This window comes from Bos mutus, chromosome 28 (genome assembly GCF_027580195.1).
Source record: "Bos mutus isolate GX-2022 chromosome 28, NWIPB_WYAK_1.1, whole genome shotgun sequence".
Lineage (NCBI taxonomy): Eukaryota > Metazoa > Chordata > Mammalia > Artiodactyla > Bovidae > Bos > Bos mutus.
The window spans coordinates 12,913,036-12,936,296 of record NC_091644.1 but is presented as its reverse complement, the minus strand read 5'-3'; the positions used below and the strand labels follow the sequence as shown (position 1 = coordinate 12,936,296).

The 23,261-nt window shown below is 43.5% G+C and overlaps 1 protein-coding gene across 13 annotated transcripts in view; it reads right to left on the bottom strand.

Moving 5' to 3' along the window:
• KCNMA1 (potassium calcium-activated channel subfamily M alpha 1) overlaps positions 1-23,261 on the bottom strand; it is a 780,456-nt gene that overhangs the window by 106,113 nt on the left and 651,082 nt on the right. For 8 of the 13 annotated variants that reach the window (XM_070364783.1, XM_070364784.1, XM_070364782.1 and 5 more), the window contains one exon: positions 8,270-8,363. In XM_070364783.1, coding sequence (XP_070220884.1) covers positions 8,270-8,363 — 94 coding nt within the window. Of the gene's footprint in view, positions 1-8,269; positions 8,364-12,961; positions 13,049-23,261 lie in introns of all 13 variants that reach the window. The other 5 variants (XM_070364772.1, XM_070364773.1, XM_070364771.1 and 2 more) reach the window with 1 other exon arrangement.

The following is a 23,261-nucleotide window of genomic DNA, read 5'->3' as shown; positions in this document are numbered from 1 at the left end:
GTTTCCACTGTTTCCCCATCTATTTCCCATGAAGTGATGGGACCAGATGCCATGATCTTCGTTTTATGAATGTTGAATTTTAAGCTAACTTTTTCACTCTCCTCTTTCACCTTCATCAAGAGGCTTTTTAGTTCTTCTTCACTTTCTGCCATAAGGGTGGTGTCATCTGCATATCTGAGGTTATTGATATTTTTCCCAGCAATCTTGATTCCAGCTTGTGCTTCCAGCCCAGCCTGTCTTATGATGTACTCTGCATATAAGTTAAATAAGCAGGGTGACAATATACAGCCTTGACGTACTTCTTTTCCTATTTGGAACCAGTCTGTTGTTCCATGTCTAGTTCTAACTGTTGCTTCCTGACCTGCATACAAATTTCTCAAGAGGCAGGTCAGGTGGTCTGGTATTCCCATCTCTTTCAGAATTTTCCACAGTTTATTGTGATCCACACAGTCAAAAGCCTGAAGCCTCATAATTTGCATCAAATGCTCCTCTTGAGCTGTCCTCCTCCGTAACCTCAGGCAGACATGGCTAGGAACTCTTACAGAAGTGAGATGATCTTTCAGAGATAATAAATTGCCTGACTGTCTTATCCATTAGTTGGTGATGTTCTTCAGGGCAGGGAACTCATATTTTACTCCCCCACACATTTCTGGAACCCAGCAGAGGACTTAGTAGATGCTCAATAAACAACCAAGTACCAAGAGAAGCTGATGATGAATGATCTCTGGTCTCTGACTATCTCTTCAACAGAGTACCCCAGACCTTCCAAGCAGACCAGAAAAAGTGTCCAGAGAAAGCCCATTCAACTTTGATTCCTGTAACAGTTTGTTTGGGGAACAGTCAAGGCTCTTGGGCTGTTTCCCACTTTACAGGAACAGAGTCTGTAATAGTGCATGGTGACTGGGAGGGAGACCCTATAAATATGTCTGTAACCATTCAAACTACCTGGTAGGTGCCCAGAGCCAGCTGCTGTAACTGATCAGCACAATGCACTCATGTTTGATGTCCAGTGGCGGTCAATGCAGATGTTCTTAACTAAGCAACTGTTTAGTGCTCCAATGCCAGGTCTGAATATTTCTGTGAGAAGGGACCCCATCACATGAAGTTTCTCGCACTGCTCTGATTCATGTAAGGAGCAGTTCTCAAAGTGTGGCCCCACACCAGTTGCCTCAGCATCACCTGGGAGCTTTGAAGAAATGCAATTCTCCAGTGAAGCCCAGACTTACTCTGTCTTAACAAGGTGCTCTATATCCCTCTGACACATGCTAAAGTTTAAGGATCATTGTTGTCAAGTTTCACCCAGATGGACAGGCTTTGTGGTTCAAGTCAATCCTATCATAGTTAACATCTATTTGGAACATACAGACTGGAAGGTTATAGTCCTGTTCAACAAGGACAGGACCAGAGTGGGACCATGGAGGGGCGTCAGTGCAGAGTTGAAGGAGATACCTCACATACCTCACTCTAGTCCCTGCTTTTCAAATGGAGAATGTAGATTTGGGGACACAAGCAAATCCAGGCCACCTGCTCTGACTCTCTTTCTGTGACTCTCTGGAACTTTAGGGGTTGTGTCAACATTTGATGGAAATTTCTAAACCAGATGCAAGTGACTCTCTCTTGCTGACCTCTATCTCCAAGAGCTAATCAGCAAATAAGCATAAAAAAGTAAATGAAATATTCATTCTTATTAAGTACAACATATATTTCAGTTTTTTACCCTCCTTGGTTTCCAACACTTCCACTCCACAGAAGGCAACCTGGCAGGTATTAACTAAGTCCTTCAGAGCCACATTCAGGAGCAGCAGGTCACACACACGCATCTCTGGCTGCACCAGTCAGAGAAGACTGGAGGGGGTCTCAGGTGGTCTCCTCTAAAGGGACCATACTTGGGTTTTCAGTACCATAAATGGTTCTGACTCAATGGATCTGCATCATTCTTGGGTACATTTTATTTCTGGGTGGATTTTATTTCCTGCTATGTTGCAAGGATCCCGACTTTGGGATTCTGGCTCCAACCTTAATTCATCCTTCACCATTGCCTTCACCATCCTGGGTAATGCTCATCTCTCCTGAGACATGGCTGCCCCTACCCCCATCCCCAAATCCCACCAGATAGGCATCCTGGGAGCCACCTTCAGAAAACCTTCAGGCCACTCTGGCCACACTTTCTGTATCTCTACTTGTACTTTTTTTTCCCCTGCCCAACAAATAAGCAATTAAGAACTGTTGCTCCTGAGTATGTCATCTGTTGCTAGGCAGCCACTGCTCTCAGAGGAAGAAGGAAATTAGTGCCTTTATGTTTGGGAGACAAGCAAGGAGATCTGACTTGTTCTTCAGTCCTGGAGGAGAGTGGACAAGATGCTCCTGAAACCAGGGGATGGGATAATGACCCTCTGCTGTGCATGCATTGTGTCCAGGGAGCTATGTCCAACTCACCCCAGCCCTGGGATGACGAGACTCACCATTTCTTTCCTCTCCAGTCCTGTGGGGGCCTGTCACTTGTGATTTGTTTGTGCATTAAGAGGTGAATTTACTCAGCTAAGCTGTCCTGGCTTTCCTTCTTCATTCTGCCCAGTGGACGGAATTGTAAGAATGGCATTCTGTCTCCGACTCTGAGTGGACTCAGGCCACTTTGCCGTTTTCTATTACTAAAACCTTTCAAGCTGGCAATCCTAACAAAAAGACCCAGTGAGAGGTATGAATCAAAAGGGAGGGGATGGAACTTAACAAGCAGATGAGTTTATTTCACTTAATGATCAGTTAGTGCCCACAAGGAGGATAATCTGTTTTTCTCCAATCATATTTCCACTTTCATTCAGAAAACAAACCGCTCATGTTTCCTGGGTCTTAGGATATGAAGCTCCTTTCACAGTGTTCAGTTTCTCTCTGGGGCATTGTCATTTATCCTCACTAGCCTGGCTGGGGGCTATCTCTTTGCGGAAAGTGTCTACTCAACACACCCTGGGTAGATCCTCAGGGCTCATGGCGTCTTATCCCAAGTTCCCCAGCACCTGAGGGAAGCGATGTAACTGATGTCAGGAATGCTATATGTCCTTCTTGGGAAGATTGTTTAGCCTACATCTGGCCCATGGTTTGACAGAGACCCTGAATGATTTGGTACCCAAAGGACTTAGGCAGAGGCCAAGGCGGGGATAAGCCTTCTCTTCACACCTCTGAATTTATGTGTCAGTGTCTCCAGAAGGCCCAGATGCAGGCTTCTAAACCCTTCCTTATAGCATCATCAGTGATCCTCTCAAAACACAAGTTAGGGTATCGCTTCCTCAAAAACCTGCAAGGTTCTAGTCTACAACAGGAAAGGCCTTCATGATTAAGTGCCAGAACACTCTCATACTGTCAACTAAGGACCTCTTTCTCCAGCCACTTGCAATGGCCTAAGCACTGCCCTGTGAAGCAGTAAATACAGTGGATTTGGAAACTAAGCCATTTAGGTTCATACCTTCCCAATTAGGTAGGACTTACTAGATTTACTACCCTTTATATCTCTGTGATTCAATTTCCTTATCCATAAAATGAAACAGTGGTCCCTCCTCATGTAGTTAGGACTCCATGAAATAATAGGCATAATGCTCTAGAAATGATGCCTGGCACCTGGTAAACAGTGGACAAGGGTGGGTAGTGCTCTTAGTCAAGAATTCTCCTCATCCTTCACAGCCCAGGCTCAGCCTCCCAAACCAGAGGCAATGAGGGCTCTCTCTGTTCTCTCAGCCTACATTGGTAGGTCGCCACCCTGCCTTTATTATATTTTGCTGTATATTCTTGTCTGTCTCCCACATTAAACCATGAGCCTTTTGAAGACACGGGCCTGAGTTTGATCCCTGAGTTGGGAAGATTCCCCTGGAGAAGGGAAAGGCTACCCACTCCAGTATTCTGGCCTGGAGAGTTTGATGGACTGTATAGTCCATGGGGTCACAAAGAGTCAGACACGACTGAGTGACTTTCACTCACTTCATTAAATCCATATAATCTGAAGACTATAATCCACTTTATTTTTACACCCTCAAAGACCTACAATATCTTGAGTACAGTAGATTCTCTCTAAACCTTTCCCAGATAAAAATTAATCTGAGAAAGGAAATAGAAGTGGGCAGCTGAAAGGCATAACCTTTGGGGGTGCATCTGAGGACAGAGCAAAGGATCCAGGGCATTTTCCCCATACCGGTCTATCCACTGAAGATATCTACTCAACAGCCAAAAAGCATCTGTGAAGGCAACCACTTGAAGGTGGTCATGAAATAAACTGAATGTGATAGTAAACGGGGCTGGAATTCAGAGAATCCAAGAATCTCCTTCAACTGTAGTCAAAATGGTGTCCAATGAGCTTTTTTTTTTTGCCCCTAGAAAGTCTTCCTAGATATATTTCATTGAATAGTCAATGGGTCTGTGTACATGCTAAGTCGCTTCAGTTGTGTCCGACTCTTTGCTACCTCATAGGCTGTAGCCCACCATCCTCTATCCATGGGGATTCTCCAGGCAAGGACACTGGAGTGGGTTGCCTTGCCCTCTTCCAGGAGATCTTCCTGACCCAGGGATTGAACCTGTGTGTCTTACATCTCTTACATTGGAAGGGGGGTTCTTTACCACCAGCGTCACCTGGGGAGCCCTAATGGGATCTGGCAGCACCCTAATGAAGGCAGAACACTCTCATATTGTCAACTCTAAGAACCTCTTTCTCCAGCCACATCAAGCCACTTGCAATGGCCTGAGCACTGCCCTATTCCCTCCAGCAGCTGCAGGAGTGAAGCAGTGAACAAAATGGGTTTCGAAACTAAACCATGTAGGTTCATATCTTCCCAATTAGGTAAGACTTACTAGAGTAAGATTACTTACTAGATTCCTTACTAATTAAGAACCCTTGACTTGGTTATTCAGAGACAAAGTGCTTCACTCTAGAGCCTTAAATGGAAGGAAGATACAGCTTTCCTTACAGGGCACACACCCACTGAGTAGGGAGAACTGGGCAACAGGTGCTTGGTGATTTTAGAGGAAAGCTAGGAGAGGCTCCTTAAACTATTCCATGTTAAGAGACCAAGAGGGAGAAGAATAACAGGGCCCTGGTCACCTCTTCAGTCCACTCCCTTGCGGGATCTGAAGCCAAAGGTCTCTATCATGACACACAGACCCCTGACTTGGAGCACAGGTGCTCGCCATTGGCTGAGTCTGGTTGTGAGGGCACTTTTCTGTGTCAGGGTAACTGAAAAAACATACTGCCTCAGGATCCAGACACACCAAGCAAGGCAGCTCATCTAATGATGCTGCAGAGAGTGAAGTGACACTCGGAAGCCAGGGTAGGCCTGCTACCAGAACAAAGGGGAGACAAAGACCATTAGTACAGAGTTCCTGCTGCATTTCCTGCTGGCAGATGGCTTGCAAGGACCCCTCACGCAGGAGTCTGTTTTATTTGCAGAGGCCACAGTGGTAAATTAGAGCCCAGCCCGGCCCATTCTGGGCTCACCAGTTTCTCTCGGAATGATTCCTATCACTGCCCATAGGCCACTAAAACCTGCCCACATTCAGAATGATTGATTCTGCTCAAGCAGCAAGCCACAAACTCATGTCGAAACATCCACTTCAAATGAGTCATTAGCTTCCTTTATGGATGTTTCAGGTCATAAGGAATGGGACCTGCGAGTCCCATCTCTTGTAGAGTAGATAGGGAGTGTTTGCAGATGTGGTGGAGAGTGGGAGGGACTCTGCTTCCTGTCAATCAGCAAGATGAAGCTAGAAAAAAATAAGCCCTGGCAACCTCATGGCCAGAGTTGGGGATTCAAACCAAACCACCCACGGGCTCTTCATTCCTACCCTGGAAATGAAGGGCAACAGCAACAGGGCTCCACAGAGCCTATGGAGTCTCCACAGACAGACTCCCATCTTGACTCTGTAAAGTACTGGAACACAGAAAGTTGCAGTCAAGGAGGGGGATGTCTAAGACTTTCTGCCTTGTCATGGGACAGCCCGTTCCAACTGAGCACCGATCCAGGTCGTCATGGGCTGGCGGGGTAAAGAGCTCCAGCGACAGCAGCCACAGCCATAGCAGCAGCCCAAAGGCAGCAACACCAGAAACCTGAGTTCTGTAGCCCGGCAAGTTTCAGCTCACCGCCTGACCCACGTTTAGCAATTCTGATGTACCGCAGAGCAGACAGCCCCAGCCCGGGATGACTGCCTCCCTCAGCCCCTCTCTGACAGGCAATGAAAGCAAGACCCACTTTGAAAATTCTCCCCCATCATGCAAACTGACACAGGCATGCTTTTCAAAAACCCACAGCCAATCTGTTGATCATTACTTATTTACAAAGGCCTTCGGGCAGAAAGTCCTGTAAAAACCATACTTGATACGGTATATACTTGCTTTTTCTGCTTGTGGAAAAAAAGTCCCCCCAAGGCTACCTCAAACCATCACTTTCTATTGCACATAAAATGTAGCGTGTAACACTAAAGTATTTAATATATAGGGTATAATATATCTACAGGAAAGGCATTTGTGTAGAAGTATGTTACCCCGGATTTGGTAATTTGATGTTTTGCTGAAGGCTACGACTTAAAAAAGCTTCCACCTCGTACAGAAGACCTGTCATCTTGGTACCCAAGAGCCAACAGAATAAAGAAGTACCCTTAAGCAGCAAAACTTTGACACAGCTTTGAAGCATATGAAAACAGTATAACTCCTCAGAATTATTATTACTCAAGATCAAAGAAATGAGCCATACTTTACATAGCAAACAGGGACAGGGAATTTGGCTCCAAAGGTTTCAGATTTTCAGACTTCTCTTTATTTATTTATTTGCTTCTCTAAATTTAGGCAAAAGCAAGTGCCTGGGCTTCTCTGTATTTTCAGTGGATAAAACCATTAGCATGAGATAAGGCGATCACCTAATGGTGAGTCAATAGAGAATGGATGCGAGCATGACAAGTGGCACCGGAAAAACAAGGGCTTGGCAGTTGGCACGTTTTATTTCTCCTCACAAACTGTAAACAAGCAGGTAAATCAGCAGCACCCAAGGAAGACTGAGCAAATGGGAGACAGGAAACACTGAACAGGGAGAGGGGATTGTGATGGAAAAGGACATGGGGCTGGGTGAGCCTTCTGGGACTTGTGTTCTCGACCACATGAAGAACTGCCCTGTCTCCATCCTAGAAAGCTGGTTGTGGAGAGGCAGGAAGAGGCGAATGCTAGGAAAAGGTAGGGAGGAGGAGGAATTCATCCTGATTTTTGTATCAATCATCAAAGGGAGGAGACTGGCCAGTGGCAATGAGAAGAAGAAAGCACCATGAAGATGGCAGGTGTTTCCATGGCAGGCAACATTTAGGGAAAGTGCAAATCTGAAATCATCCCTGTTTCACTGAGGTGCTGGAGAGTGAGGATGATGGGGAAATAAGCACTAGGATTGGCAGATGAATCAGAGACAAAAAAAAGGAGAGGAAAGATGAAGAGGCCAAGAAGAGGAACCAACAGAAGTCTACTGAAAAATTGGCTTCACTTGCCTTTTCCTAGAGGAAGCTGCAGTCAAGATAGAGAGAAGGGAAGAAAGGAAAGAAGGAAGGGAGCAAGTGAGGAGCAGAGAGAGGGGCAGAAGGAGGGAGGGAAGGAGAGAAAGAGAGCAGAAGAGTGCACACAAGCTGTATTCCATAATTAATATTGCTTTTAGCCTGAGCAGAAGTGGATTACTTTTGAACTTTGCTTTGGCAAGTCCACAGATTATTAGACTTTTTTATCAGTCAAAATCAATTAACAGAAATTTGATTTCAATCGACAGGATAAAGAGAAGGTAATCTTCAGGTTCATTTTTGATTGTGATGATACATCTCACATATGGCCTTAAGTACAGAAAACAGTCCTCGGAGGGACTCCAGCAGAAAGAGACTTGCCGGAGGCAAACTAACCACACACATCCCTCTGATTGGCTGCTGCCGTCATTAGTGCCACTGCTGTTTAGGAACTACACATAGACAGGACATGGTGACAGCTCAGACTTTAAAGCCTATGTATTTTTCAAACAGCTTTTCAAACTGTTTTTCATGACAGAATTTTTTCAGCTCTATCATTAACTGCTGACAAGCTGACAGAATAAATACTCCAGCCTTTACGAAGCCATCTAACGATCTCGTCCCCTCCTCCCCTGCGAGCTTACTAGGGAGGGGAGCCGCTGGGCCCTGGAGGGTTGGGTGGGGGGGCGATGAGAGGAGATGGAGCGAGAGGGGGACCTGCCACCAGGGGACCCACTGCACAGCCCGGGCCCCCATCCATCCTTACCTCATCAGCTTGGGTGACGAGCTGGGTGAGTTCCGCATGCCTCCGTTGCGCTGCTTTTTTTTGGGTGACAGTGTCGACGGCTGTTCATCTTCAACTGGAAATACAGGCAGCTCATGAGATTATGAACAGTTTGAGGACAGACTGTGAAATACAGGCAAGATATCAAAGGACACACACTTACGGCTCAGTCACTCACTAGGAATTCGTGGCCGTGTCTTAGGACCCAATGACAAAAACCAAGGCGTTAGTCAAAGAGCCCGGCTTAGAGGAGGTGAGAGCATCACCTCTCAACACTCCAGCATTTGAACATGCACTCTCAAAGACTAAAACAGTTTATAAACACCCTGCCAATAGAAAGAACAGAAATTGCAAAAATATGGATGTATATATGGGAAGACGCCATCATTCTGCTTAGAATTCATTTTGGTTCCTTTGCCTTGCTGGATGACCAAAAATCAGAAACAGAGTTGTCTTTGAAGCAGCAGCATGAGAGCTGCCAGCTGGCTGCTTCTGCAAATGAACCAACAAAACCGGTTCCTAATTCCTGCACGCCAGAGGAAAAGAGCCTTGGAGAGGCAAGGATTGGAGGCCTTAACAGCCAATGTTTCAATCCATCAGGACTGGGAACATTGGTGGGTTCTGGCTCAAGAATCCCAGCCCAATGCAGCTCTTGTCCCTCCACCTCCCAGGAGAGAGGGCCTGTGGGGCTGTGCATGTGGGGTCCTTTCTCAATTCATTAAGATGGGAGAAAGGGGCTGCAAGCACCCAAACGAAGGAGGAGGTTGCCATTGAATGATATCTCTGATGATGCGGGGGATTGCAGGGAGAGGGGTGGTGGGCAGGAGAGCAGGGCAGCAGAGACTATTGGAAACCACAGGTTGTTTTCCAAATGTTTAAACCACACAGATCGCTAAGCAATGTGAAGCTCTGCTCACAAACAACACAGCATACTCTACTGCTTTTGCCCAAAGACACCCACTAAGAAGCTCTGGAGATGTAGTAGCCTGCATCGTACCTCTTTTTTAAGAGAGCTGCTTGATAATTAGCAGATGCATACCCAGCCTGTCACCCAAGGGCACCAGCAGCACAATCCTAGTCTTCCTCTCCCCACCCCCACGATTCAGGCTAAAGCTGTAATGTCAAGAGGGAAAAGCAGGATCCTTGGATTCTTATTGTTGACTGCAACACAGACTGGGAGGAAGCATCCCTGAAACTCAAAATGACATGCAGTTACCTTAAAGCTAAGAGGAGAAATATTAGCAGCGACAACATCAAAAGAAGCTTGATAGGTGTTAAAGGTGTACAAGGCTTAAGTGGGGGAGGAGATGCCATCTCAGCTGCTTGATATTATCCAGGAAGACCCATATCAGAACGTGCATGATATGGTACTTCCCTGAAAACACTAAATACATTTAATGTTATGATATATGGCCTCAAAGAGTTTATAATAATCCAGTGTTAGTGTTAGTCACTCAGTCGTGTCTGACTCTTTGCGACCCCACGGACTATAGCCCGCCAGGCTTCTCTGTCCATGGGATTTCCCAAGCAAGAATACTGGAGTGGGTAGCCATTCCCTTCTCCAGGAGGATCTTCCCAATCCAGGGATCGAACCCAGGTTTCCAGCACTGCAGGCAGGTCTGAGTCAACCAGGAAAGACCATGATAATCCAACTACCCTTCTTCCAAGTATCGCCTTGGTACACTCCTTTATTCTACTGTCAGTCTGGGGTTGTCTAACTTTTGGCTGACACAGGAAATGGAACAAGAATGTAGTTGGAAGTGAGAGCATGACTGGAAGAAATAAAGGCAGATAAATGACCTGCAAATGCCCTTAGCCCTTACTCTCTATCACCTGCTGCTCCCCCTGCACAGGCTCCCCTCCCTCACCCTACCCCATCTGCCCGCCAGAGGCCCAGGCTCAGGCTGTGACCCTATCAGTCACTTAGGTCTCCAGGAAGGAACTATGTGGCTGGAAGGATAACGCATCTTATCAGAAATGAGTATCCACAAGCAAATCACAGAGACTAAACAGCACTTAAAAGATTAAAGGAAATAAATAGAAGCCACATAAATGGTATTGAAAAAAATCACTTAGAGGTGATATGCATCTCTCAGCAAGCAAGCAGGCACTCTGTTCTTGACCTGCATTTATCTTCCTTTCCTAGGAGAGGGGCCAGGCATCCCAGGCAATGATGGAGTAGAAAGGGAGTAAGACTGAGAGACAGAGAGAATGTGTACGGGTGTAAGTGTATTTTTGCACTTTTCCCACCTTGAGATGGGGTAGAAAGTCTTGCACTGACTACCCATGTAATACAAAGTCATCTTTTAATATGGACCACTTGCAATGCTTGTATTTTGTTCAAGATGACCTAGATTAATTGAGTAGCATGTGAGTTGATCTAGTAGGAGGTGGAAATTCTTTTCTTCTTATCACACAAGCCTTCTTATAGTTAGGATGAAATGTCCATAAAGGTTTTTTACCTACCCTAGCCTAGCTTTAGTCAAGTCCACCAGATGTTGCCACGGTTTTGTCCAATTATACAAGAAGCCTGTGTTTGTAGGAAGTCACAGTCTCGGGCATTTCTGCTGGATTCTTTTGCTTAACTTTACTTTCCTCATTTACACTGGGCTAATGATACACAACCCTCTCTTGTTAAGTGCCCATTAATCTGGCACCTGGGCACTATCTGTTTACCTGCAGTGATCTTCAGAGGGAAGACTTGCAAGTTAATACCTGTTCGCCAGCTCCAGGGAAACACCTAGTTCTGGTGCTAAAGTCAGGCACCTACTATGCAAGGAAACGATTTATTTTCATCACAACTCAGAAAGCTCATCCATCATAATCATACTGCATTTAAACTGGGATTTGTTCTCTTAAATGAAATGCATGTTCAAAGGTTTCCTCGTGTACTGGAAATGCAGATCTGTTCCCTGAAGAGATGGGGCAGGGTGGGGGGGGGGTGTGGTGCAGGGAAATGTCTCCAGCTTAAATATACGAACGCTGTGTAATGGAGACCATTACACGTGGCTTAGATCCTACCAGAGGAGCCGTGATCACTTCTGCCTCCTAAGTAGGATATAAACCATATTTAATTATTATCCTTTTATATGGATTCCATCAATTTCTGCATATTTAAGGAAAGCAGATTGAGGAAAACTTTTAGTTAGGCTATAAAATATAATTTTCATTTCACGGCTTCTGTGACTACATGAGAGGAATAAAAATTGAATTAAAAAGGGAGACTTACTTTGGTGAAAGACAAGTATTAAAGGAATGGGCTACTACCTCATGCCAACACACACATCCAGGTTCACAGTTAGCCTGGTTTCTGGCTAATTATTATACACCTCTGTCTCCGGCATTTCCACTAAGGTCCTCCTGCTGTGGAAGCAGTAGGAAGATAAGATCTTTTAAAGGAACCTGACTTACCAGCTTCTTTAAAACACAAACAAGTTCAGGAATCCAATGTGGAATTTTTATAGGAGCTGAACTCCATCCAGTCTCTGAGTACTCATAAAATTCAAGGGCTTGTTTTTGCACATCCCTAAGTATAACACTTAATGTGCTGTTGTAACTTCCCAGTGCTCACTTGTCTAATAGGCACTGAATCTAACAGTTTTACAGTTTGGGAAGACTCAGTGCTAGAAAAATGTCAGGCAAATCTAATGAGCCTTCAGATCCCTTGGTTTGCGCTGGAGTTTAATTTAAAGTTACAATGATGTTTTAACATGTTTGCTTATACTTGACTAAAGAGGATTCATTATTTCAATGACATAACCTCCAGACAATGTTCTGGGAATTGATTTAAGATGTGGTGGTAATTCCAACAGCCTTAATGCAGAGCCGAGCATCTGTAACAACATTTTACTCAACTTTTCATCGGCACTTTTTTTAAAGCAAAAGCAAGGCAACGTCTTCCAGAAACACTGGCCAGAACTCCGGGCTCCCTTCAAGATGATCATATACTTTACTGCACTTTTTAAAAAAAGAGAAATCCCTTTCTTTATTGGCCTAGCCAACTTGCAAACACTGTGTAAAGGTTCATCAATGCCTCTTCACGGGCACTTTGAGTAAATTGGGCAACAATTTCAGCTTGCCTACGTAGTCCAGAGCTGACCTGTAGTGGACCCAATTCTCAGCTCCAGCCTGGGGCACATTCCTTTGTCCCTGTTTCCTCAACAGGGTTTAGGGGGATGATGCCCTCTGAGACTTAAAGGTGAGTTTGTTGGCTGCAGTTAAAAAATAGTTCAAAGCAAATAAACTCGGAAATGTAATAAAAGGCAAACAACCCATAAACATGAGTCAACTGGCTATCTTCATTACGTTATTAATCACCACATCTGGCGAAACCCACATCTGCACACACTTAGCAGATCATTAGTAATGTCATATTCACACTGGAATCACTCAGAGTAAGAGGCATGCAAAGTGGTTTGAACGCAGAGGCATCGAACTAACAGGGCTTCCGACTGGAGTCCTGTGCAAGCTGCGAGTTTGGGGGGAGGGTCGTTTTAATGATTATTTATCATTTTGTATGGGTTTTCTCTTTGGTATTTTGCTGCCCAACAAGCTAGATGCATGCTGAAATCCACAGTAGCACATCTTCCTTCTCCCCCTGAGCTCAGCATGTTAAGGTAGAACATTAAGGGGTGCAGTTATTAAAAATTGGGATGGATTCCAGAGCTCCTTCACCTGGCTCGGTCACAAGCTGAGAACTGTGAGCTGTGTTCTTGAACTCAAATGGGTCTTTGGGATAGCGTGATCTAGCTCCAACCTTGACTGCCAAACAATAACAAGAAAAGAAAACTGAAATTAATCCTTTGTGAAATTTTTCATTGGAAAAGCTCCAAACCAGTTTTCACAGTGAACAAAATTATAGTTTTAAATTAAAATGGAAGTTTCTTCCCTCACAGCTAAATTGCAGGGTTTTTCCTTTTTTCCCCCCGATGACTTCTTGAAATTCTTTTCGCTGCATTATTGTCATCGATGTCAGATGGGATAATGTGTCAGCAGACAATCTTGCTTGTGTCATCATTTCCCCAAATATACAGAGTTCCTTTCTCCCCCCATGATATATACAAGACACAGACAATTCAGTTTTGCAGAAAGACCAAACTCATTATCTTCTAAACACTGCTAAAATGCATCCTCCTGAATAATCATTAGAGTCCAAGTCATCAACCCTCAATGTGAAACTATCATTTTCATCTCAAACCACTGGCTTGGTTAGCTCCCTTGGTTGTGATACCGCTGCTTAACTTGCATTAAATGCCAGGGGTCTGCCACTCCTAAGAAAGGGTGATGTGTCACATCTCCATGTATGGTGAGTGATATCAGTGAGAATCGGGTGTGTGTTTTCAGCCTTTCAGGGCGTGAATGCTGTTTTACTAAAAATGGCCACTTATGAAATTGTGGGACTAGAGATTGAACAAGTGTGCTTCCTGTTGCCTGGGTTTATCAAACTTCCCTTCCTCCCAAGAAAAATCAAGTAAGTTGTGGTAATACAGTCACTTTTCAACAAACTGATTGATGATAGACAAAACTCCCAGGCTGATTCAACCTCTCTATAGGATAACTGCCTCAGACTTTCACTAGGAAATCTGGGCTAGCAAATTCCAAGGTCTTACAGTGTAGCCAGGAAAGAGAAATCCCTGGCTTGTAGCACACAATGGCACCTATTTTACAAAGGGACATTTCCTGTCTTACAATTATAGACCACCAGAACCCTGGCTGTCTATCACTCAAACCAGACGAGTGAGAGGGTATGAATGTTCCCATAAGCAATGAAGGCAAAATAAGAACAAGAACAACAAATGCCAGATAAATAACCCATCCTGTGAGTTTGGTCATATAACTGCTATAAAGGAGCACTTAACGATTGTTTCAGGATGAATCTTGTGGTGGGAATGCTATGTGCCCATCAATGGGCTGAGCAGCTACAATAAAGTAAGACAGGCATCTGAGCCAAGTTCTATGCCTACAAGGTCAGTAGGCAGCTCAAGAACACGGGGAAATTAAAGTGGGTGATATCCCGGAAGTAAGAGTTTCTGGTCTGACAACCTAGTGTATGTGTGTATATGTGTGTGCATTCAGTAGCATCTGACTCTTTGTGACCCCATGGACTGCAGCCCACCAGGCTCCTCTGTCCATGAGGTTTCCCAGACAAGAATACTGGAGTGGATTGCCATTTCCTTCTCCAAGGGATCTTCCCAACCCAGGGATCAAACCCACATCTTTTGCTTGGCAGGCTGCTTCTTTACCACTGCACCATATTTCACCAAGAAGTTTGGTGAAGCTTTTGCAGTATTATTGATAAAATCAATCCCCCCAAAATCTGATTTTTTGGAAACATCATGGTGAATATTAATACAGAGCTCATTAAAAGATGAAGGATACTGCCTACCCAAAGCAATGTGAACACTAATAATATCACCAACACAATATATATAACTCTCTACAACTGAATAATCACTTTACCACGTACAGTATCAGGCAGGATCATTTTACAACTTCTAGCTGAGAAATAGTAAATACATTTATTTGGAAAACCTAGAGGACGGAGGCTGGAAACAACAGACCTGTTACCATGTAAAATGAAGGTGGAAAGAGTCCCCAGGCTGCCTGAGTCCAGGCATGGGGTGTAGCACCCCACGGGAGACTGAGGGGGCAGGGAAGGGGAGGCTTGTTGGAGCTTTTTCATTTCTGGCTTTTGTGGAGCTAATAGGAGAATGGGGAGGGAGACTTTAAGGAACAATGGGTTATGTAGAAGTTAATCACAGGGTATATTTCTGGCTCTATTCACTGCCTAGGAAACCTGAATTGTGTAAGTTTGAGGCCATCAACACAGAGTAATGAAAGAATTCAGCTCCTGCATGGGAGAGAGAAGAAATACTATATATTAACAGAATCCACATGACCTGGTTTGTAATGTTCTCTACAGAAATACTGTGGCCTAACAGATCCTCAAGAATCAAATCTGGTGGTATAGATGTACCTTCTGTACCGACGCACCCCATCTCAAACCACAGCCTCCTGTTCTATATGCATCCTGGTTAGAGTCCAACATTCCCCAGTCTCCTGTATCTAGAATCTCAGCTCAAATATCTTTACTAACAATCTGACCTGTCATTACAACTTGCCCGGTGCTCTTGCCCTGCTCAGTATTCGGTAGAAAATTTCTTTTGGCAATCCAGTTGCCTTCGGTACTTTTCTTTTCTTTTTTTCTTGGAATAACTGTCTCCATCACCTCAAGGGCAAAGAAGAATCTCAAGAAAAGATTACAATGCATAAGCTTCTTAGAGATGAAGACAGAGAAAACAAGGAAAGTTTAAAAGCAAATACACAGTGGAAGTGAGAACTGCAAGAACGTCTTTGAATTTTCACTATGGAGTTTGGAGTTGGGAAGACAGTAGAAGAAAGCTTTTACTTTGAATTAAACAGGAAGAAAATGTATAGGAGTTCAACCAAAACAGCCTCTTCTCAACTTTCCTCTCCTTCTCTCCCTGCTTGCTACTCCCAACACCAATAAAGCTTTGAGGTCAAAAAGTGTGTCTCACTTCTTTCTGCAACCCTGACACATGTAATACATGTTTTGTGGGGACAAGCTTCAGAATAAGGATGAAATCTGCCAAGTTCCTGGCACCAACAGCTGCCGTCTTTCTTTTTATATTTCTCAAGTTCTGGAATCAGCAAACTATACTGTGGAACATATTCGTGTAGAGCTTATAAGCTAAAAATAATTTTTACATTTTTAAGTGGTTGAGGGGAAATCTAAGGCGAATAATATTTCATAACACATTGAAATGATATGAAATGGAACCTTCAGTAGCTCTAACTGATGTTTTATCTTTACATGGCCACAGGCATTTCTTTACCTAGCATCTCTGGCTGTTTGCACTCTACAACACAGAGATAAATAACTGCAACTGAGACCGTGTGGCCCGCAAAGTGTAACACATTTACCCTTGATAGCAAAGGTTTGCTGATTCCTGCTCCTATCTTCTCACATTTTCCTAGCTTTCCAGTTTTCAAAAAGGACAATGCTCTTTCCAATCTGCCAAGATAACCAGACAATGAAAGCAACACATACGGAACTCACATCCAGTGCACAGATGTGGAAAAGTCGGGAGGGAAGTCAAGTCAGGAGGGAAGTCGGGAGGGATGGAGCATTAATAGTGTAGAGCCTCGAATGTCCTTCCCACCAAATCTGCTATTTGTCCGGCAGGCTCCCTTGCCTCGGGGGGGACCAGTCAGGTGAGTTTCTCATTTTCCCGTGCGAGCTAAGTTAGAGCCCTCCACCGTGCACTTTGAGAATCAAGGCCAACCACATCCACCATGAGCAATTCCTCGGAGCTGTCAGTGTGTGCTCCAAGTCCACCCGGCAAGAGCCCATCCAAGACAACAGATTAACCATTAGACTAGATATGTTGAAAATATACAGCGTCAACCTTTCCCCAGCTAGCTCAGAGCGATATATAGATGATTATTTCAACCGTCAGCTGCCGCATAGATTTAAACCCCTGCACAATAACTCCCGGATTCATCTGCCCCTTGTCAAACTTGCACAGCTTTACTTGCAGGGTACATGGTGTGGCAGTTTCACTGTGAACCCAGAATGATCCAGACGGCTGCTGTCTTTTTGTTAACAGGAAGCCAAACTGATGAGTTTGTAATGCATTTCTTATCAAAAGTACTTTCAGAAGAGAAAATGTGCCCCATACGTTTGGCTAGAATTTCACATCGACTAGATTATGGGCTTAATCAGAACATCTCTGTGATTTTCTTGGGGAAACAGATAAATTCTGCATTCATCCCATTCAAGTCACTATATGCCCATAAGAGACGTATATATGAATTTATAATTATTCTTGATTTTTTCCCCTCCTGCAGTATACTTAATAAAAATCATCAGTTGGAGTCTACGAAGCTATGGTGCTGAATAGGTTCAAGTGTGCTAGTGTATTTTTTAAAGTTAATGCTGTTCCTTTTGAGCTGTGTGTCTGAAATGACCATTGTGAATAAAGGGATTGTAATTTTCAACTCAAATGTTTAACAAGGACAAAATGAACCGTAATGGAATTTATGGAGTCTGTGAAGGAACTCTCTAATATGGTTTATTATCAAATAGATTTGGATTTACTGTAGGACAAACTGGTCTCTCTGAAATGTATCAAGAGAAAATGCCTGGAAGGTGCTGAACACTGTTCAGGAACAATTAAAGTGCTCACATAGATGGCAGAGCTGCCAGTTGTGCTGGGTTTGTTATTCTAACCCCTACTGACTTATGAAATTCAGTACTTAAATGCCAACACTAAAATCACTGTTTGTCCTGCCTTTATTTGAGATTCTAACATTTTATTCATCATGCATTTTTTTGCATTTTGATGCTTTAAAATACTGCATGAACCTATTATTTATCTTGGGGCTTCCCTGGTGGCTCAATCAGTAATCACCTGCAATGAAGATGTGGGTTCAATCCCTTGGTCAAGAAGACTCCCTGGAGAAGGGCATGGCGACCCATTCTGGTATTCTTGCCTGGAGAATCCCATGGACTGAGGAACTTGGCAGGCTACAAGTCCATAAGGGTCACAAAGAGTCGGACACAACTGAAGTGACTGAGCACATGTTATTTATCTTGATGACTAAGGTTTTTGGTGACTCCTTAGATTTGGTGCCTCAAGCAAGTGTCTCATTCTTCCCACTCTGGCCGCAGCCCTGCCTGGCCATTTCTCAAGAGTGTTCTAGGCACTGGACTCTGCCTGTGGTTACAGAGAAGTTATCTTAATTTGCCTGTGTGTATACATGCTCCCTTGTTCAGAGCTGGACAAGGCAAATGTGAAATATGACTCATTCTTTTGATCACTTCATGCTGTCTGTATAAGACTGTTCAGGAAAATCCTTGCAAGAAAGGCTTCCTTGTGGATTTACAGATTGTCAGACACCCAAAGGAGTGGAGGAAAGATCATGCTGCCTCCGGAATTTGAGATACACCACCAGCCCAGGGTGAGAATCAGAAGACAAGCAAAGGGTCAGGTCTCCCGGACTTAATTTCACACCTCACATCAAATTCTCCCGCTGAACACAATGTGTATTTACATTTCCACTTTGAGGTAGAAGTTTCTATTTGCTTACATGTGTTGACTCAGTGGATACCTTCCTTCTCTTTTTGTTTTTCCTCCCCCTAAACGGCTTCTAGTAAACAAGACTGGCAGAAGATGTCAATCAGATTTTCATTTCCATTTTCACTTTGGTATTTATGTCTTCAGAATTAATGCTTGCCCCAATGATTCTATTTGAAGATCAGCCTAGGATCTAATTGTGTGTATGTTAAATTATTTTCTAAACCATAAGACGCTATACAGATAAGGACCATTATTATTACTAATATCATTATTATTATTGGTTCATCCATAAACACCATATCTGCCACTGAGCCAGTCTTGTCAAGAGCCCCCTAGCATTCTAACATGTATTCCACATGACTGCACTGATACGCTCTCTGAAACTCAGATAAAGGTAAAATGCATGGGTTTTTAGTGTAACCCAGGCGCACTGCATGGCCTGATGAAGAATGCCCTGCCAGACCACTTTAGAAATTCTGCATGCTTTTAACCTTGGGAGGTAAGGACCAGTCTGGGTTGTGACTTTACACTAGACACAGCATTTAGTATATTTCCTAAGGGCATATTCACCTTCTAAAGATGTTCTCAAACTATAAAACCATCATCCGTATTCTACTATAATTTATCTTCAGACATAGCCCCTGCCACATTTGAAAATGGGAGCTCACAGCAGGACATTGCTGGTCAACACAGAGCAAGCGGAATGTAGGTGCGGGGCTGGACTGGGTTTAGGCATGAGCAGGCCTGACCCTCCCTGGGCTCAAGGCTACACTAACAATACCAACCCAGGAGCACCCAGGTCTGTGGACTTCTCTAGATCATTTGCTGTCAGAAGTCTGTTAGTGAGAACAGCATGAAGACATGGGTTTGTGGAGTAAGGTGACCTGTTCAAGCCCTAACTCTGATCTTCATTAGAGGTCTCATCTTACACAACTCCCCCAATGTCACAAGATCCATGCTGAACAGATGAGAACACCAAAATCTGGAGATGCTGTGGGCTTAAGCGAGATAACCAGTGACCATATGCTGAGGACAAATACTGTCTTGGTGTGCTCTGCATAGCACCATCTGGCTGCTCCATCAGATTTTATATGTAGGACAATCTTTAAAGATTATCCATAAAAATATGGATTTTAACTGTTTAAAAACCTTGCAAAAGACTGGGCTCCCATCCTAGGAAGGTAACTGTCTCACAGGACATGAGCTCACCAGCTCCTCAAATGCTGCCTCCTGGACCCCCAGTCACATGGCAGGTACCCCATGTCAGCATCTCTGGCTCTGACTCCAGTGACACTCAAGCGTGCTATTCCTGAGACAAGGAGCATTGGGGTGGAAGATCCCTCTACATACATCAACTACTACTGAGCTGCAGTGAGGATAATGGTTAAGCACACAGGACTTGAAACCACTCTGTTCGGTCTGAACTTGAGTACCTGGTAAATTACCTAAATTCATTTTTCTCACCTATAAGCTGGGAATAATCTTTCCTCACAGGGTGGTGGTGAGGATAGATTGAAAAAAATGAAGAAAAGGGAATAGCTTGAAAAGTGCTAACAAGAGTTCCTGGCAGGCTCTTGATAAATGTTACCCATCATTATTATCTTGGCTTTGAGAAGTCAAAGTAATTAGAGCTCTTCACCATTACAAGGCCAATCTGCTTTATTTTGATTTTGTCCTACTCAAATGGGTTCACAAACTCTCCTCTGCCCAAAGCAACTGAGCTGGTATCCAGCCACTAGAATGGGGTGAAATTCACCACTCCACCCCCATTCTCTACGTCCTGTCGACAGTCACCTTTGTCCCATATTTCATATGGCCCCAGTGAACTGCTCGGGTCAAAATAATTAGGCTATGCCAAGTGTCATAAAAACAAGAAAAGCCAGAAAATGTTTAAATGGGCCTCAATTGAAGAAGGCTGGAACCATTCAGAGCAACAACAAATGAAAGTCAGATGGAAACATGGAGAAGCCCCACTGTTTCCTCTAAATTACAGGAAATTCATGTTGCCTGATTGTGAGGGGCTTTTCCTTGGATTTCTCGTGGGAGGTCATGGGATTGGGCATGAGCCTGGGAGATGATAGGAGGGGCAGGGGGATGATGAGGTAGAGGTGTGGCGACTCCTCATCTGTTCCTTCCTTTCACCTCCCTACTCTAACTACCCTTCAAGAAACAGGTTAGCTTGCTTCTTCAAGGGAACCTTCCCAGATGACTGTAACAAGGCAGAATCCTTAATTTCTTTAAAGTCCCTTGGCACTTCTCATCTCACACCCCTTTGATATCTCTCTTTTTTTTTTGCATTATTATTTGTTTCCCATTTTCCATGCCTTCTCCCCAACTAGACGTGTAAGTTTCATAACGCAATCTACAAATTTCTGAATCTCTTATAGTGCTGAGCCCCTAGTAAAGTTTCTAAGAAATAACTCCTAGTTACCAAGGAGGTGTCATTGCAGAGGGAAAAAGCACAGCCAAGTGGTGAGGAGCCCAGGTCTAGGTCCAAGCTTAGACCCACTGTGTAGCCTTGGCAAGACCCTTCCCCTTCTGAGGACTGGCATTAATTAAGCATAGGAGTTTTTCAGCTCTGCTTTTAACGGTTCTGGGCTTAACCTTCTCTTCTGTTACTTGCCAGATATCACAGGAGCCAGCCATGGACTGAAGGCCTCATAACCCTACAACCACAAATAATTATCCACAACTTCCTACCCAAAGACTCAACCCAAAGCACTAAAGACTAGGAAAAGTAGGATTTCTGGTCCAAGGGAAATGGTTCTCAACTCCTCCTTTCAATAGAAGAAACTGGAGAACTCTATAGAACACCAAAGCAATTCAACACAAATCCTGAGGGATCAGAGGTTAGGCATTTCTTTTTTTCCAAAATCTTTTTCAAGATGTACAATAAAATAGATCCACAAGTCTAGCTGGAGTAACAAGCCAACTGCATTAAAGTTATCTATAATTGGGTAAAATTCACAAGTTGTATGAAATAACAAGGTTGCATGATAATATCAAGTGAGGGCTAAATGATACCCGCTAGAGAGAAAGGGTGAAAAGGTCTGAGAGGTCAGGGAAAATAAGACTGGAAACAAGAGTTGGATGGCGAGAGATGTCAGTCTCATTCACCTGTGTATCCCCAGAACCAAACACAGGGCCTGGCACTCAAGCTGTGATGCTGAATAAACTGGGGGTGGGAAGGGCATGCTAGGTGGGGAGGTGAGCTGGAGCAAAGAGAAGGAAATGGGGGGTCACTAAGTCTAGGGACTAAAGGAAAAGCAGTTTGGCTGGAGTAGGAAGGTTTATTTAAAGGCACATTTGGGGGACATAGGAACACAGAAAGTGTACAGGCTTTGAAATCCAAATGGAGGGATTTGGATACTACTTAGTAATAATCTGAATCCTCTGGAAGGTATTTTTCCTTTGATTTCAATACTCAGATCCAGAGAGGACAGTATGAGGTTTGCATCTTGGAAAAGTCTATCAGAAATCCCCGTAATTCAGTCTACTTTCTTTCTGGCCACTTAGAAGTTATAAAGGTTCAAGACAAGATGCACCGCATGTGCACGGAATTGATAAGGAAGAGGCCCCTGGCAACCGTCCAGGTCTATTGGAGGCCTTGATTTTACTCTAGAGAGTAAAATATTTCACAGGAAAATAAAGTTATTTAATGCCTGGGCAAGGGGTCTTGTGAAACCCACAGGCTGCTTCCTCAAAGCCCAGCCAAGTAAATCTACCCTTGACCCTGGGTGGTTATTTCCTGTCTTCAACTATACATGTTGATCCCAGTCCATATACACAGAACTTGAAGCTACAAAACTGATTGCAATCAATACTTTGAAAAACATTTTCAACAAAGCCAGTGTTTTCAAGTGGATTCACTGCAAGGAAATGTTGCCCCCAATCCTATACTTCATGGTTTCACCTAACCAATAACACTTCAGGATTTTCTCTGCCAAAAGCATATAAGTGGATAAAATAAGAATGTACATGATGTCATCTGGATCCTTAACCTACACCCCTATAGATTAGTATGCCTAGAAAAAGTTTTTTAAAAAACTCAGAGAAAAATTCCTACAGTATTCCCAAAATTAATGGTTTCAAAGTTTTAAATTACAAAAAGAGTAAAATATTTGCATTGAAATTTCTCCATTTGACAATGAAGAAAATAAACCCAATATATGAGTCATCCTGGAATGTATTTTAATTCCCCCCTTACATAATCTCAATAAATCCACTGTCTCCTAAATAAGCCATGTTTATAGCAAACACCCTGTAAAAAAGCAATACTGTAGATTAAAGAAAAAAAAATAGTAAAAATATGTAGTTATGTCTTTAAACAAATTTAAAAGATTGAAAAATTACCCGTGGGTGGATTAAAAACAAAAAACAAAAGTAAGTTTTGCCTGTACATTTGTTTTTCCCCACTCACTGTTGACAAGCTGATCAGCCTTTGTGTGGATAATCTTATCAGAAAACAAAAACAAAAAACCCTCTGAGCCTGTTTGTCAGAAATTTAGTCCTGGCCCAAGGAGAAAAGCAACCTTCTTTGGTTAACTTGGATTCCAAAGTAATTCTTGATGAAAGAGCATTATGTTAAAATCATTTTTATATAGCACATTAATCTGGAACAAAAGCCCCCTTTATAAAAATGACCCTCATTATCCTGCTATGGAATGAAGCCTAGGAAATTAATTTGTATAAATAAACATTAGTTAAGAATGAGACTTGCTGCATAACAATGATCAGATGGCAGAGGTAATCCAGTCTTAGGGGTGAGAATATGGTATTGTGTAGTTACCTTTTAACAACAGCAACAGTTATTTAACTAGGACTTGTTCCAAATGAGCCTTAAATCAAGCAACTTGGATTTAAGGAAATCT